At 54.9% G+C, this 12,271-nt stretch overlaps 1 protein-coding gene across 4 annotated transcripts in view; it reads left to right on the top strand.

Moving 5' to 3' along the window:
- The window catches only part of Sfi1 (SFI1 centrin binding protein), a 63,065-nt gene that overhangs the window by 49,999 nt on the left and 795 nt on the right, over positions 1 to 12,271 (top strand). For all 4 annotated transcript variants that reach the window (XM_042666238.1, XM_042666237.1, XM_042666236.1 and 1 more), the window contains exons 16-30: positions 984 to 1,065; positions 1,894 to 2,072; positions 2,737 to 2,812; positions 4,377 to 4,453; positions 5,020 to 5,122; positions 7,266 to 7,362; positions 8,353 to 8,501; positions 8,824 to 8,898; positions 10,006 to 10,080; positions 10,177 to 10,353; positions 10,433 to 10,689; positions 11,041 to 11,145; positions 11,239 to 11,392; positions 11,854 to 11,986; positions 12,093 to 12,171. In XM_042666238.1, the coding sequence (XP_042522172.1) occupies positions 984 to 1,065; positions 1,894 to 2,072; positions 2,737 to 2,812; positions 4,377 to 4,453; positions 5,020 to 5,122; positions 7,266 to 7,362; positions 8,353 to 8,501; positions 8,824 to 8,898; positions 10,006 to 10,080; positions 10,177 to 10,353; positions 10,433 to 10,689; positions 11,041 to 11,145; positions 11,239 to 11,392; positions 11,854 to 11,986; positions 12,093 to 12,171 (1,818 nt within the window). The remainder of the gene's footprint in view (positions 1 to 983; positions 1,066 to 1,893; positions 2,073 to 2,736; positions 2,813 to 4,376; positions 4,454 to 5,019; positions 5,123 to 7,265; positions 7,363 to 8,352; positions 8,502 to 8,823; positions 8,899 to 10,005; positions 10,081 to 10,176; positions 10,354 to 10,432; positions 10,690 to 11,040; positions 11,146 to 11,238; positions 11,393 to 11,853; positions 11,987 to 12,092; positions 12,172 to 12,271) is intronic.

Below are 12,271 nucleotides of genomic sequence, written 5' to 3'. Positions count from 1 at the left end.
AATCAAGTTTTATACAAATAAGCATAGCTTTGCTTTCTCTTTCCAATCTGTATTCCATTTTTGCTTTAGTTCTTATTTCACAGGCTAGGGCTTCCAATGCAGCTTTAAGTAGAAGTGGTAAGAGAGTACATAGTTGCCTTTTCACAATCTTTTTTTTTGGGGGGGTCCGGTCGTGGTGTCTGAACTCTGAGCTGGGCGCTGTCCTTCAGCTCTTCAGCTCAAGGCTAGTGCTCTATCACTTGAGCTACAGCACCACTTCTGGCTTTTTCTGCTTATGTGGTGCTGAGGAATTGAACCCAGGGCCTCATGCATGCAAGGCAAGTGCTCTACCACTGAGCCACCTTCCCAGCCCTTATCTACTAGTTTTGAAATAATGGGTTGTGTGAGCACCTCAGATGGGTTCAGTCAGCTTGGGTGTGTGCCTCTCCCACACGCCCCTCCCCCCATGGATTGCCATGTGTTGATTTGTTGGTTGTGGGGTTGGCACTGTCCATGAGCTCTTTTGCTCAAGGCTAGTGCTCTACCACTTTGAGCCATAGTTCCACTTCCAGTTTTCTGGTAGTTAAGTGGAGTTAAGAGTCTCATGGATTTTCCTGCCCAGGGTTGGCTTTGAACCACAGTCCTCACCTCAGCCTCCTGAGTAACTAGGATTATAGGTGTGAACCACCAGCACCTGGCCTGTTGTACTTTTGTGGGTCATGGGACTTGAACTCAGGGCTTGGGTGCTGTCTCTGAGTTCTTTTGCTCAAGACTAGTATTCTGTTACTTTGAGCTATAACACCACTTCTGGTTTCTGAGTGGTTGATTGTAGATAAGAGTCATACTGGGATTTTTCTGCCCGGGCTGGCTTCAAACTGTGATCCTCCGATCTCAGCCTCCTGAGTAGCTGGGATTATAGGTGTGAGCCACTGGCGCCCTGTTGGGCTGTTTTACTTTTAAGTGCTTTTCTTATATTCATTTTGTTGTTGTTTCTTTGTCTTTAGAGAAACATTAGAGAAGCAAGTGTTTGCTCTCTGGTGGCAGAAGATGTCTGAGCATCGAGAAAACCGTTTGGCAGAGAGAATGGTATGTAGCTATCTCCGAGGACAGGGGTAGTCATGTTTTCATCCTTTGCTCTCACTGTGTCCCCTGAGAAAGTTGCCCAGAAGCCAGACCAGACTTCAGGGCTCCCGCCTCTGACTCAGGAGCCAGGAACAGGACCCAGACACCAACCAAGCCCATCCTGTGCAGTTCACAGGCAGCCTCTGACCCACGTACCTCCTCAGCCTGTATTTCTCTTTCTCCTTTCCTTCCTTCCTCCCCCCCCTCTCTTTCTTTCTTTCTTTCTTTCCTTTTGTTGGTTGGTTGTGGGGCTTGAACTCTGGGCTCTCAGCTGGGGGCCTAGACACTTTCCCTGAGCTCTTCCGCTTAAGGCCCATCCTGTGCAGTTCACAGGCAGCCTCTGACCCACGTACCTCCTCAACCTGTATTTCTCTTTCTCCCTTCCTTCCTTCCTTTCCCCCTCTCTCTTTCTTTCTTTCTTTCTTTCTTTCTTCCTTCCTTTCTTTCTTTCCTTTTGTTGGTTGGTTGTGGGGCTTGAACTCTGGGCTCTCAGCTGGGGGCCTGGACACTTTCCCTGAGCTCTTCCGCTTAAGGCCAGGGCTCTACCACTTAAGACACAGCACAACTTCCTGTTTTCTGGTGGCTAATTGGAGATAAGAGTCTCATAGACTTTCCTTCCCCAGGCTTGCTTTGAAGCGTGATCGTCAGATCTCAGCTTCCTGAGTAACTAGGATTACAGGCGTGAGCCACTGGCATCTGGTTCAGCCTGTATTTCTTTGGCCTGTAAGATTCTTCCCTGGCTTCTGTATCCCTTCTCTGCTTGACTTTGTTCTCTCTCCTGACCCGCCTCAGGCCATCCTTCAGGCAGAGCAGCAGCTTCTGCGCAGGGCCTGGTCCATGTGGCACCGACAGGCAGCGGCACATCACCAGGAGCGGGAGAGGCAGGCAGTAGCCTGTGCCCACTACCAGCAGGGGCAGCTCAGGAAGGCTTTCTGGGTCTGGAGGGAGAGAGCCCGAGGGCTCAGGACAGAGTGAGTCAAATTCTGCCTCGGAAGTCCCTCCCAGGTCATGCCAGCTTTGTGCACAGCAGCACTGTGCCCATCCGAGGTCCGTGTCTACCTAGACTGACTGTCAGTCCCAGAAGTGGAACCTGACTTAGTCTAAGTGGAGCCAGGCCCATATCTTGGGGTCCCAGTCTCAGGATCCCAGCTAGGACAGAGTGCTCTGTGGATTGAGCTCCTGACCATCATCTACCTCCTCTTATTGGGGTCCTTTTAAAATCACCATGCTCAGGGACTGGGACTAGACTGATGAATCAGTGTAGCTGGCCACGTGCTGTGTGAGTTTTTTAGCAGACCACATAGCTGTAGAGTGCAGGTCAGACAAGCCCGTGTGTCCACTATAAAGATGGTGTTACTGCCCCCATATCCCCTGTGTGCTCCGAGAATCTCACTCCCTCTCTCCCTGGCTGCCCTTCCTCAGTGGGCTTCAGCAGGCCTACGCATCATGCCTAAACATTGGTGCCTCTTGTAACTGTGTAGGTGCACTTTTCTGGGAGAAAACTCAAATCCTTTGGCAGCCCTGCAGGGAGGGCCTGGATTCCTCCCAAAACTTAGATACTAGCTAGGGGCCAGGCCTGCTAAGAGGCCCCTGCTGGTCCCAGCTCTGCGCTGAGCTCCGTCTGTCTCCCCGCAGGAGGATGGGCAGGGTATGTGCCACACAGTTCCACTCGGTGCGACTCCTGCATTGGGCCTGGAGCAAGTGGAAGGAGGTAAGGTGCCACCCAAGCGTGGCTTGTGATAGGTGGAGCTGTGCTGTTGGCATGACTCAGAGCAGACAGATGGGCTCCTTGGCAGTATGGTGACCCGGAGCCACCTGCCTCGGGAGAGAGGATGTGTCACGTCCCATTGGGAGACGATGCAAGACTCCTTGAGATTTTAGGTGCTAGGCTGTGCTTATTTGACTTTTCTGAATGTAAAAATCCTGACCTGAGCCTGTACAGGAACCTTCCTGTCAAGGGCAGAAAGTGTGGAAGCCAACACTGATCAAGCACTTACTACAAGGCAGGCCCTTGTTAGTGATTCTTGCAGTGCGTATTTGTAGATGACCCAACAAGTTCAAGGAGGCTCCTTACTTTACCTGAGCTCACGTCACGTCAAATGGAGCTGGGCTCCGTAACTCACGTCTGTAATCCTAGCTACTCAGGAGGCTGAGATCTGAGGATCATAGTTTGAAGCCAGTGCGGGCAAAACAGTCTGTGAGATTCTTTTTCTCCACTAAACCTACCAAAAAAGGGGAGAGAAGGGATGGTAGGAGAAAAACAAAGTGAGGAAGTAACAAGCTCGATAGGGAATGTGCTCATTACCCCACTCACGTCACTGTAGCCCCTCTTACAGTATTAAAAAAAAAAAATACCACCAGGTGCCGGTGGCTCACACCTGTCATCCTAGCTACTCAGGAGGCTGAGATTTGAGGATCACGGTTCAAAGCCAGCCTGGGCAGGAAAGTCTGTGAGACTCTTATCTCCAATAAACCACTCAGAAAACTGGAAGTGGCGCTGTGGCTCAAGTGGTAGAGTCCTCGCCTTGAGCTGAAGAGCTGAGGGACAGTGTTCAGGCCCAGAGTTCAAGCCCCATGACCGGAAAACAAAAAAAAAAACTACCAAAAAAGCCAGAAGTAGAGTTGTGGCTCAAGTGGTAGAGTGCTAGCCTAGTGCAAATAAACTCAAGGACAGTGCTCAGGCCCTCAGCTCAAACCCATAGACCCAACACCAAAGGAAAAAAATCAACTGTCAAGTGGAGCCCCTTGCACACGCGCGCACACACACACACGCACAGTCCCTCAGCCCCTGCTGACCGCTCTGTCCTGGATCTGCAGTGTGCAGCTGCAGCTGATGCGAGCAGACCTGCATGGCCAGCACGCCACGCTGCACAGGGCACTGCAGCAGTGGCCGGTAAGTGCTGCCCCTCCCTCCAGGTCCCCCTGCTACGGGGGCAGGGAAGTTTCTGGAGATGGCTGTCTCCTTGTTCTTCCAGTCCCTCTCCAGAGCAAGTCAGTAAGCCTTGAGCAGAACAGGGACCAGACAGCCGCAGGTCCACGGATCCTTCCTGGGCAAAATAAAAATGTGCCAACCTTCAGAAAAAGTGACTCCATGGCCAGGAGCTGACCTCTTAGGTGAGGGCCTCGTGGGAAAGTGCTGGCCTTGGAATAGGGGCTCAGGCCTCTCCCTAACCTTTGTGAGCGCTGTGGGCCTCTGTGCACACATTTGAGCCCACCCTGCAGCAGGAGAGAGTGTGGCCTAGGCCCAGCTTCCCGTGTGTCTCGTCCTCCCACAGGAGTACCAGGGCAGGCTGCGGCGTGTGCTGCAGGAGGCGGCCGCCAGGGAGAGCCAGCACAGGAGGCGGCTGCTGCGGTGAGTCTCCTTAGCGTCAGAGGCGCCCAGAGCCAGGGGCTGCGGGCTCTGTCCTCCGCGGGGTGCTTTTTTTTCTAAGCTGCTCAGGAGGCTGGCGCTGTGGGGCCATCCATCCACATCGCTCACTCTGAAAGGGCACCCGAGCCCACCCTTCGCTTCCTGCTAAGTCAGGTTCCAGGCTGCTCCTTCCCAGGAGGCTCGTTCCTTTCTTTCCCTTCAGCACCGGTTATTCTCAGCCTCCCATGTGCCCTGAGGACTTTAGACACCTTCATCCTCTTCTGCTGTCCCCTAAGGCATCGTCCAGTCCTTCAGGCAGCAGGGGAAGAACCGCTTCCCGTCTCCTTATCACACTGTGATCACTGTGCTGTCACTGCCTGGAGCAACAGTGTGTGTCCCTGTAGCACGTAAACTGGGGGGGAGGCTCTTTCTTGGTCGTGGGTACTACTGAGTCCCGGGTGCTCACGTGGGATTCCCCACAGCGGGTACTAAGCATGCTTTGTTGAGTGTAGCGGGTGAACGCGTGCTCTGAGGCACCGTCCCTTCTCCCGGGCTCCCCTGCCTTGCAGGTGGGTGTTGCATCGCTGGAGAGAGAATGCTGTGGCCCGTGCGGATAAAGCCAGGAAAACCTTGGCAGCGTATGTCCACTACCGAAGGACACTGTGTTCCAAGGTGAGGTGCAGGGATCCAAGCTGGTCACTGGGGGTGTGGGGACCATGTTCAACCAAGATGTGGAATTCGATGTCTTTTTTTTAATTGTGAAAATACCATTCACAGGGGTTACAATTACGTGGGCAAGATAATGAGTACATTTTTTTATCCAGCATTGCTGCCTCCTCCTTTGTTTCCCCTTCCCATCCCTTCCCATCTCCCACCCCATCCCTCTCCCCCTCAAGATGTGGAATTTGAACGGGTGCCAGACAGTACATCCAAGAAACGCAAAACCCCAGTGATTCTCCATCACGCACACTCTTACATTTGTGTTAGCGTGTGTTTATTTTGGCTGAATTAGGAATCTGTCCTTGGCAAATACCTGGTTGCTCACACTTATAATCTAGCTACTCAGGAGGCCAAGATCTGAGGATCATGGTTTGAAGTCAGCACAGACAAACCCTTAGATTCTTATCACCAATTAACCAGCAAAAAGCCAAGTAGAAGTGCGGCTCAAGTGGGAGAAAGCTGGTGCTGGTGGCTCACGCCTGTATTCTTAACTACTCAGGAGGCTGAGAACTGGGGTTTAAGATTCAAAGCCATCCCAGGCAGAAAAATCCATGGGACTTTAACCTCCAATTAACTAGCCAAAAGATGGAAATGGACATGTGGCTCAAGTAGTAGAGTACCAGCCTTGAGTGAAAAAGCTAAGTGAAAACAGTAGGCCCTGAGTTCAAGCTACAGTACCAGCCCATGTACATGTGCACGTGCGCGCGCACACGTGTGCACACACACACACACACAATGTCCATCAAAATAAAACATGATATGTAATAAGTGAAGTAATTAGTTGTTATTGTTTTGTTATCGTTGTTTTGGATAGTACTGGAGTTTGAACTCAGGGCCTTATGTTTGCTAGGCAGTTGGCTTTACAGCTTAGCCACATTTCCAGCATAGCAAAGTACTTTCTAGAACTTGTGTGTGCTGTATACATGACTCCCACTGGGAGCTCCAGCCCCGTCTCGGAGAGGATGCTGACCCCTGCATGCTGCAGAGGCTCTGTGGAAAGCATATCCCAGAACCACAAGGACCTTAGTCTTCACAGGAAATGACCCGAGCCATCGCTCCAATCCCTTGTGGGTGGAAAGGGTGGCCAGCCTTAGCTGTGAAAGGAAGGGCTTTAAGCAGAAACAGTGTGGCTGAGGTCGTCCCTGGCCCCAGGTGCTTTTGAAGAAAACAGATTGCCAGGATCCCTGAGAGGCAAGTTCACCTGTGGGAAGCTTCAAGCTTCTGTGGGGGTGCAGCAGCTGCATCTGGAGATGACAGCCTCTTGTCAGGCAACTTGTGAACCTCCCCCAATCCCCAGGAGAGGCTGGGGATCTGCTTGGCTTCAGGGCTGGGAAGGGAGGGTGGAGTTTCTAAACTGTGAAGCAGGCCCCCTCCCCATGTTTGTGTGTATGTGTGTTGTGGGCTTGAACTCTGCGCCTGAGTGCTGTCCCTGAGCTCTTCAGCTCAAAGCAAGTGCTCTACCACTTGAACCACAGCACCACTTCTGGTTTTCTGGTGGTTTACTGGAGATAAGAGTCTCATGGCCTTTCCTGCCTGGGCTGGCTTTGAGCCGAGATCCTCAGATTTCAGCCTCCTGAGTAGCTAGGATTATAGGCATGAGCCACTGGCCCTTGGCTTGAGCTCTTTTTGAAGTGTGTATTGTTGGATTTCCTATGTATGTCTCAGATGCAGGAGTGTACACCCTGTATGCATTCTGCTTAACAACTTCTCTGTGGCATGGTGTGAATATAAGTCCTTCTATAAGAAAGTCCAGAAGCTGCGAAGGTGGCTTCGTGGTAGAGTGTTTGCCTGGCGTGCATGAAGCCCTGGATTCGAGTTCTCAATTCCACATAAAAAATTGGAAGTAGAGCTGTGGTTCAAGTAGTAGAGTGCTAGCCTTGAGCAAAAGCAGCTCAGGGACAGTGCCCAGGCCTCGAGTTTGAGCCCCAGGACTGGAAGAGAAAAAAAAAAAAGAGAGAAAAGAAACAAAAAAGAAAGACAAGTCCAGAGCCTGGGGCAGGAGTGAGAGCCAAACGTAAGCACCCCTCACCCCGTGAGGGGCCCGCGCATGCGCACCTGGCAGCAGGGCAGGCGTCATCACAGGTCTCATCCGTAGGTCTTGGCCCAGTGGAGGGAGGTGGCGTCTATGCAGATATATTACCGGCAGCAGGAGGCAGCGGCCCTCAGGGAGGCCCAGAAGGTGCTGGAGAGGGGTAAGTGGGGCCCCTGGTAGCCGGGTTGAGTGGTCTGCCCGCTGTGCCTCCATCTCTGTGCCAGGTCCCTCTTGCTTGCCTGGAAGGCTGCAAACAACAGGACACTATTCTTTGAGTGCTGGAAGCTGTAAGTCCGAAATAAATTAGAAGGTCTGGAAAAGAACAAGAATCAACCCTGGGATTGAGCCATAGCTCAAGCTACGGTACAGCGCCAGCCAGTGAGCGAGAGTGTCGGATACCAAGTTCAAGTCCTGGTTTTAGACCAGAACAAAAAAGGGCTGAGTTTCATCCCTAAGCACTAAGAAAAAGCCTTCCTCATCTCCCCCCAGCTGCTGGTTGTTCGCCACTCTTGTCATGCTGGGGTGGGGGGTGTAGACACATCCCCCAAACTCTGCCTCTATCCTCTTGTGTGTCTGCTTGTCTCTTCTGGGTCTCGGAGTCTTTTTTTCTAAGGACACCAGACACATTGGATTCAGTCTACTCTGGTATGACATCATCTTAACCCATTACATCAGGGCTGCCAAGCCAGTTCACATTCTCAGCTTCCAGGAAGGACATGAATTGGGGGAGGGACTGTTCAACATAAATTTCTGTCCCCAACTGATTTCCAAGCAGCTTGTGCTGCAAGGCAACAAGCTAGGCAGCTGTGGTTCTGTGTGGCCAAGGGTTGTGTTGAGGGATGCGCCCTCCAGTGCTGCCTGTAGGTCAGCCCAGATTCCTTGTGTTGATCCTTTGATATTCAAAGATCCTGCTCTTGCTCAGTCCTGGGAAGTCCCTTTCCCTTCTGTGTCACCATCCTTGGAATGGAATTCTGGGACAGAGGTCTGCGCCTCTGCCTGCTCAGGCTTGGAACCCCTCAGACTCAGGGGCTCCTGTCATGTGTGTGGCTGCTGTGGGCAGGGGCCTAGCATTCTTATCCTCACAGAGGCCAGACTCACCCCCACGGCCTCGATACCAGGCCGACCCTGGCTTGCCCGCCATCTGTCTTAGGTTGTCTCCGGACTTGGTTTGGCCGCTGGCAGGCCTGCAGGCAGCAGAGAGCTCGGCTGGAGCGGGCAGCCCGGCACCACGGGCGGCAGCTGCTGCTGGCAGGCATGACTCGGTGGAAGGCACACCATCGGCAGTGTACCAGGAAGAGGGTGAGGCAGGAGGCCCCCAGAAGGGGTCTCAAGGCAGCCAGCATGGGTGGCATGGGGTCCTGAAGGTGCCTTTCTGGGTGTGAGTGGAGGCTGGAGGCAGCCAGCCTCCGCATCTGGTCCCTCCGTGCTACCTACCCTGGGAAAGATTGCTCAGGAGAAGCCTGGCCCACTCCCTCTGCACCCAGCCCAGCCCACAGCATCTACAGGGCCTCCCCCTGCAGCTGCCCCAGATTGGACACAGGGCTGGGAGGCAGGGAGTGTGTGTGTGTGTGTCTGTGTGTGTGTGTGTGTGGCCCCTGACCCCTGGGTACTTTCTCCGCAGCAACTGCAATGGCATGGCACCCGCTTCCTGGCACAGAGACTCATCCGGGCCTGCTTCTGCCAGTGGAGACAGCAGGTAAGCTCCCGACACCCTCCCTACTTCCTCTCCATGCAGGCTCAGAGGCACGGTGTGGACATCCTCAGCCCGCGTCTGGGCGTCCGCACCTAGTCAGGTGCTTTAATATCATCTTGGCCCACAGCTCTGTCCCTCTGCCCCCTCAGTCCTGCTCCTTCCAAGTGCCATTGGCAGGCCAGGCGCATCAGGGTCACACTTCGCTTCCTACAGCGTTATGTCCCACACTTCTGAGTAATAGCCAAAAATCAACGTAAAATGGATTGTAAGTCTTTGCTGAGCTTGATAAAAGACAGAAATGCCTGGCCCTAGAAGGTCACGCTTGTAATCCCAAACACTTGGAAGGCTCATGGTTCAAGGCCAGGCTAGGCCAAGAAATTCCCGAGAGCCATTCTCAGTCAAGAGCGGCACACCCCATTATCTACTCCAGGAAGCCTGACAGGTAAGATAGAGGCACAGGCAGGGGCAGGAAGTAAGACCCTGTCTCCAAAATAACTAGCATAAAATAAACGGCTCAGCAGTAGCGTGCCTGCCTAGCAATCATAAGCCCCTTCTCCCCGCAAAAAACAACACAACAGCCGGGTGCTGGCGGCTCACGCCTGTCATCCTAGCTACTCAGGAGGCTGAGATCTGAGGATCGCATTCAAAGCCAGCCCGGGCAGAAAAGTCCGTGAGACTAGAACCACTAGAAAACTAGAAATGGCACTGTGGCTCGAGGTAGAGCACTCACCTCGAGCTGAAGAGTGCAAGGACAGCGCCCAGGCCCAGAGTTCAAGCCCCATGACCTACAAAAAAGCAAAACAACAAAAACCCACCACCACCAACAAAACAAAAACAGGAAGGGTCATGTGTTCTAGACATAAAAAACCTCAAGTCCTGGAGTTCTTTCTTGCTGCCCTTGCTGGAGCCCCACCAGCTATGGTCAACTCCCCATAGGCCTCCTGAGCCTCCACTCGCTGAGCCTTCTGCCTCCCCCTGCCTCCCCCTACCAGCAGCACATTCCTGAGCTCCACACCTCCAGGCCATGCCCACCTAGGAGCTGGGCCTAGAGGACACAGACCTGCAGGCTTGAGGTAGGCTCCTGGGCTAACTCAGTCTTTTGGCCCACAGCTGGTGGCCAGGAGACGAGAGCAGCAGAGTACAGCTCGGGCCCTGTGGTTCTGGGCCGTGTCACTACAGGCAAAGGTAACTTCTCATATGGCTGTTCCTGCTTCAAGTGAGGGACGTACCTGCTGGTGAGTCCCTCTGAGGCGTGGGGCTCATCTGCTGCCCTTCCTGAAGGCGTGGGCTGCATGGCTAGACTTTGTGTTGGAGAGGAGGAGGAAAAAGGTGCGGCTGGAGCGCGCAGTGCAGGCCTACCACCAGCAGCTCCTACAGGAGGGTGCTACACGACTCCTGCGCTTTGCAGCCAGCATGAAGGCGCTCCGGCAACAGCTCCAGGCCCAGCAGCAGATCCAGGTAGGCCCTGGGCCCCTTCTTATGGGGAGTGGGCAGGGCAGGGCAGGGCAGGGCAGAGCACAAGCTGACCATGTCGCAGGCAGCCCACAGCCTCCACCGTGCAGTCCGACGCTGTGCCGAGCTCTGGAAACAGAAGGTGCTTGGCCAGGACAGGGAGTCTCGGCCCCCAGCCCTCGTCACCTCCAGCAGGAGAGTGACCTTTGAAGGTCCCCTTGCCAACCACATTGCTGCTGGGGCGGGGGATGCCACGCTGGAGACCACAAGGCGGCGAGCCCCAAGGCCTCAGGGTGCCTCCAGCATCCAGACACCGGCCGGGGAGTCCTACCTCCCTGATCTGTGAGTACTGAGCCCCGAGAGGTCCCTGGGAGGGCAGAGCAGGTCAGTTACGACCCTGCCAACAGCTGAGCTGCTCAAGACCCAGCCCCCTGACCAGCTCCCACCCTCCCCCAAGCCTGCTAGTGCTCCCCTCCCCACTCACACCCGCGCTGCCCGAGACCACCTTTGGTATTAGAGATTCGCTCCACACACACACACCCCGCCACACTCCCTCGCAGGGGCACTAGGGGCTCCCCAAGTGAGCAACACTGCCCTGACAGTTTCCTGCCTTATGGGCCAGTGAAGCTGCTGGGCTTGGGCTCTGAAGGCCAGGCCCCTGCAGCCCCTGTGAGCCCAGCACCTTCTTTCCAGGAGTGCTGCCCGCTCCACCAGGAAGCAGCCACGATGCCCACACTTCTTGCTGGAGCCTGTGCAGGGCAAGCGGTCACCAGGATGTGGCACCCTAGGGGGACCAGGGTAGGTTGGGTAGCTGTAGGCTTGTGTTTCGGTGGCCCCTTTCCTTTTCCTGACCTGGCATCCTGACCAACCTCTTGGCTTCCCTCTGCTCAGGCCCGGGAAGCCTCACGAGCAGGATCCAGGCGTGGCTCAGCCAGCAGGCCCTTCCCAGACAAGGCCCTTCCTGTTTGGGGCCTTGAGCATCTCTGAGAAGCTGTCATTGCCTCCACCCTCCTTCCTGCCCCACGGGGTGGGCACACCGGGCAGGGTGAGCCCCCCCATTAGACCTGTTACTATGTCCACTCAGCAAGGGCACAGCTGTGACTAGCCCAGAGGCCACTGTCCTTACGATGCCTAGGTGGGGGTGGCGGGCTGAGAGCAGAGGGCGCTCAGTGATGGAGGGATATAAGGGAAGCGAGTGCTGGGGGGGAGGTGGTAAGGAAAGAGCCATGCTGTGGCTGATGAGTGGCAAGTCCACTCTCCCTGGAAGAGGGGACTAGGTGGGGTGGCAACAGGTGTGGTGACAGGGTGAGCGTTGCCCGACGGACTTCTTAGCAAGTTGGAGCTCAGAGCAGGCAAAGCTTTCCACAGCTTCCTGCTGTGCCAATGCTAAGCAGCCCCCGGGCACGAGGCTGGTGCCGAAGGCGAGCAGGTGGCAGGGCGGGGAGCTGGGACTGGCCACGGCGGGCAGACACTTCTCTGAGCTCACTATCCACACTTCCTTGACAGGCATCGGCACCGCCCTCTCCCCCTCAGACTAAGCCCAAGGTGCCCCCAGCCCTGGCTCGTGCCGCTGACTCCCATCCGCTCCTCCCCGGAGACTTCACAGTCCCTGGGCCTGCACGTGTGCCAGAGGCTGCAGGTGAGCAGCTGGGGTGTCTTGGAGCTCCTGCAGGTTGGAGCTGCTACTCAGCCTCGTCCCAGAGGGCAAGGTGGTCAAGGTTGAGCTCTTCTCCTCTGCACCCCAGGCCATGAAGAACTTGAGGCCGAGCTGGAGGAAATCCAGCAGCAGTTACAGCATTACCAGACCACTAAGCAGAACCTCTGGTGAGGCCCGGCATCTGTACACACTCGGGTTTCGTCTCCATGCATGGGAGCTGCTTGTGCGCCTTGTTCCCAGTTCTCCCTTCCTCCTGCTTATGAGGCC

This window comes from Dipodomys spectabilis, unplaced genomic scaffold (genome assembly GCF_019054845.1).
Source record: "Dipodomys spectabilis isolate Male_0828 unplaced genomic scaffold, ASM1905484v1 ptg000363l, whole genome shotgun sequence".
In the NCBI taxonomy this organism is placed as follows: Eukaryota; Metazoa; Chordata; class Mammalia; order Rodentia; family Heteromyidae; genus Dipodomys; species Dipodomys spectabilis.
Note: the sequence above shows the minus strand (reverse complement) of the source record. Positions and strands in the feature narration are given on the sequence as shown.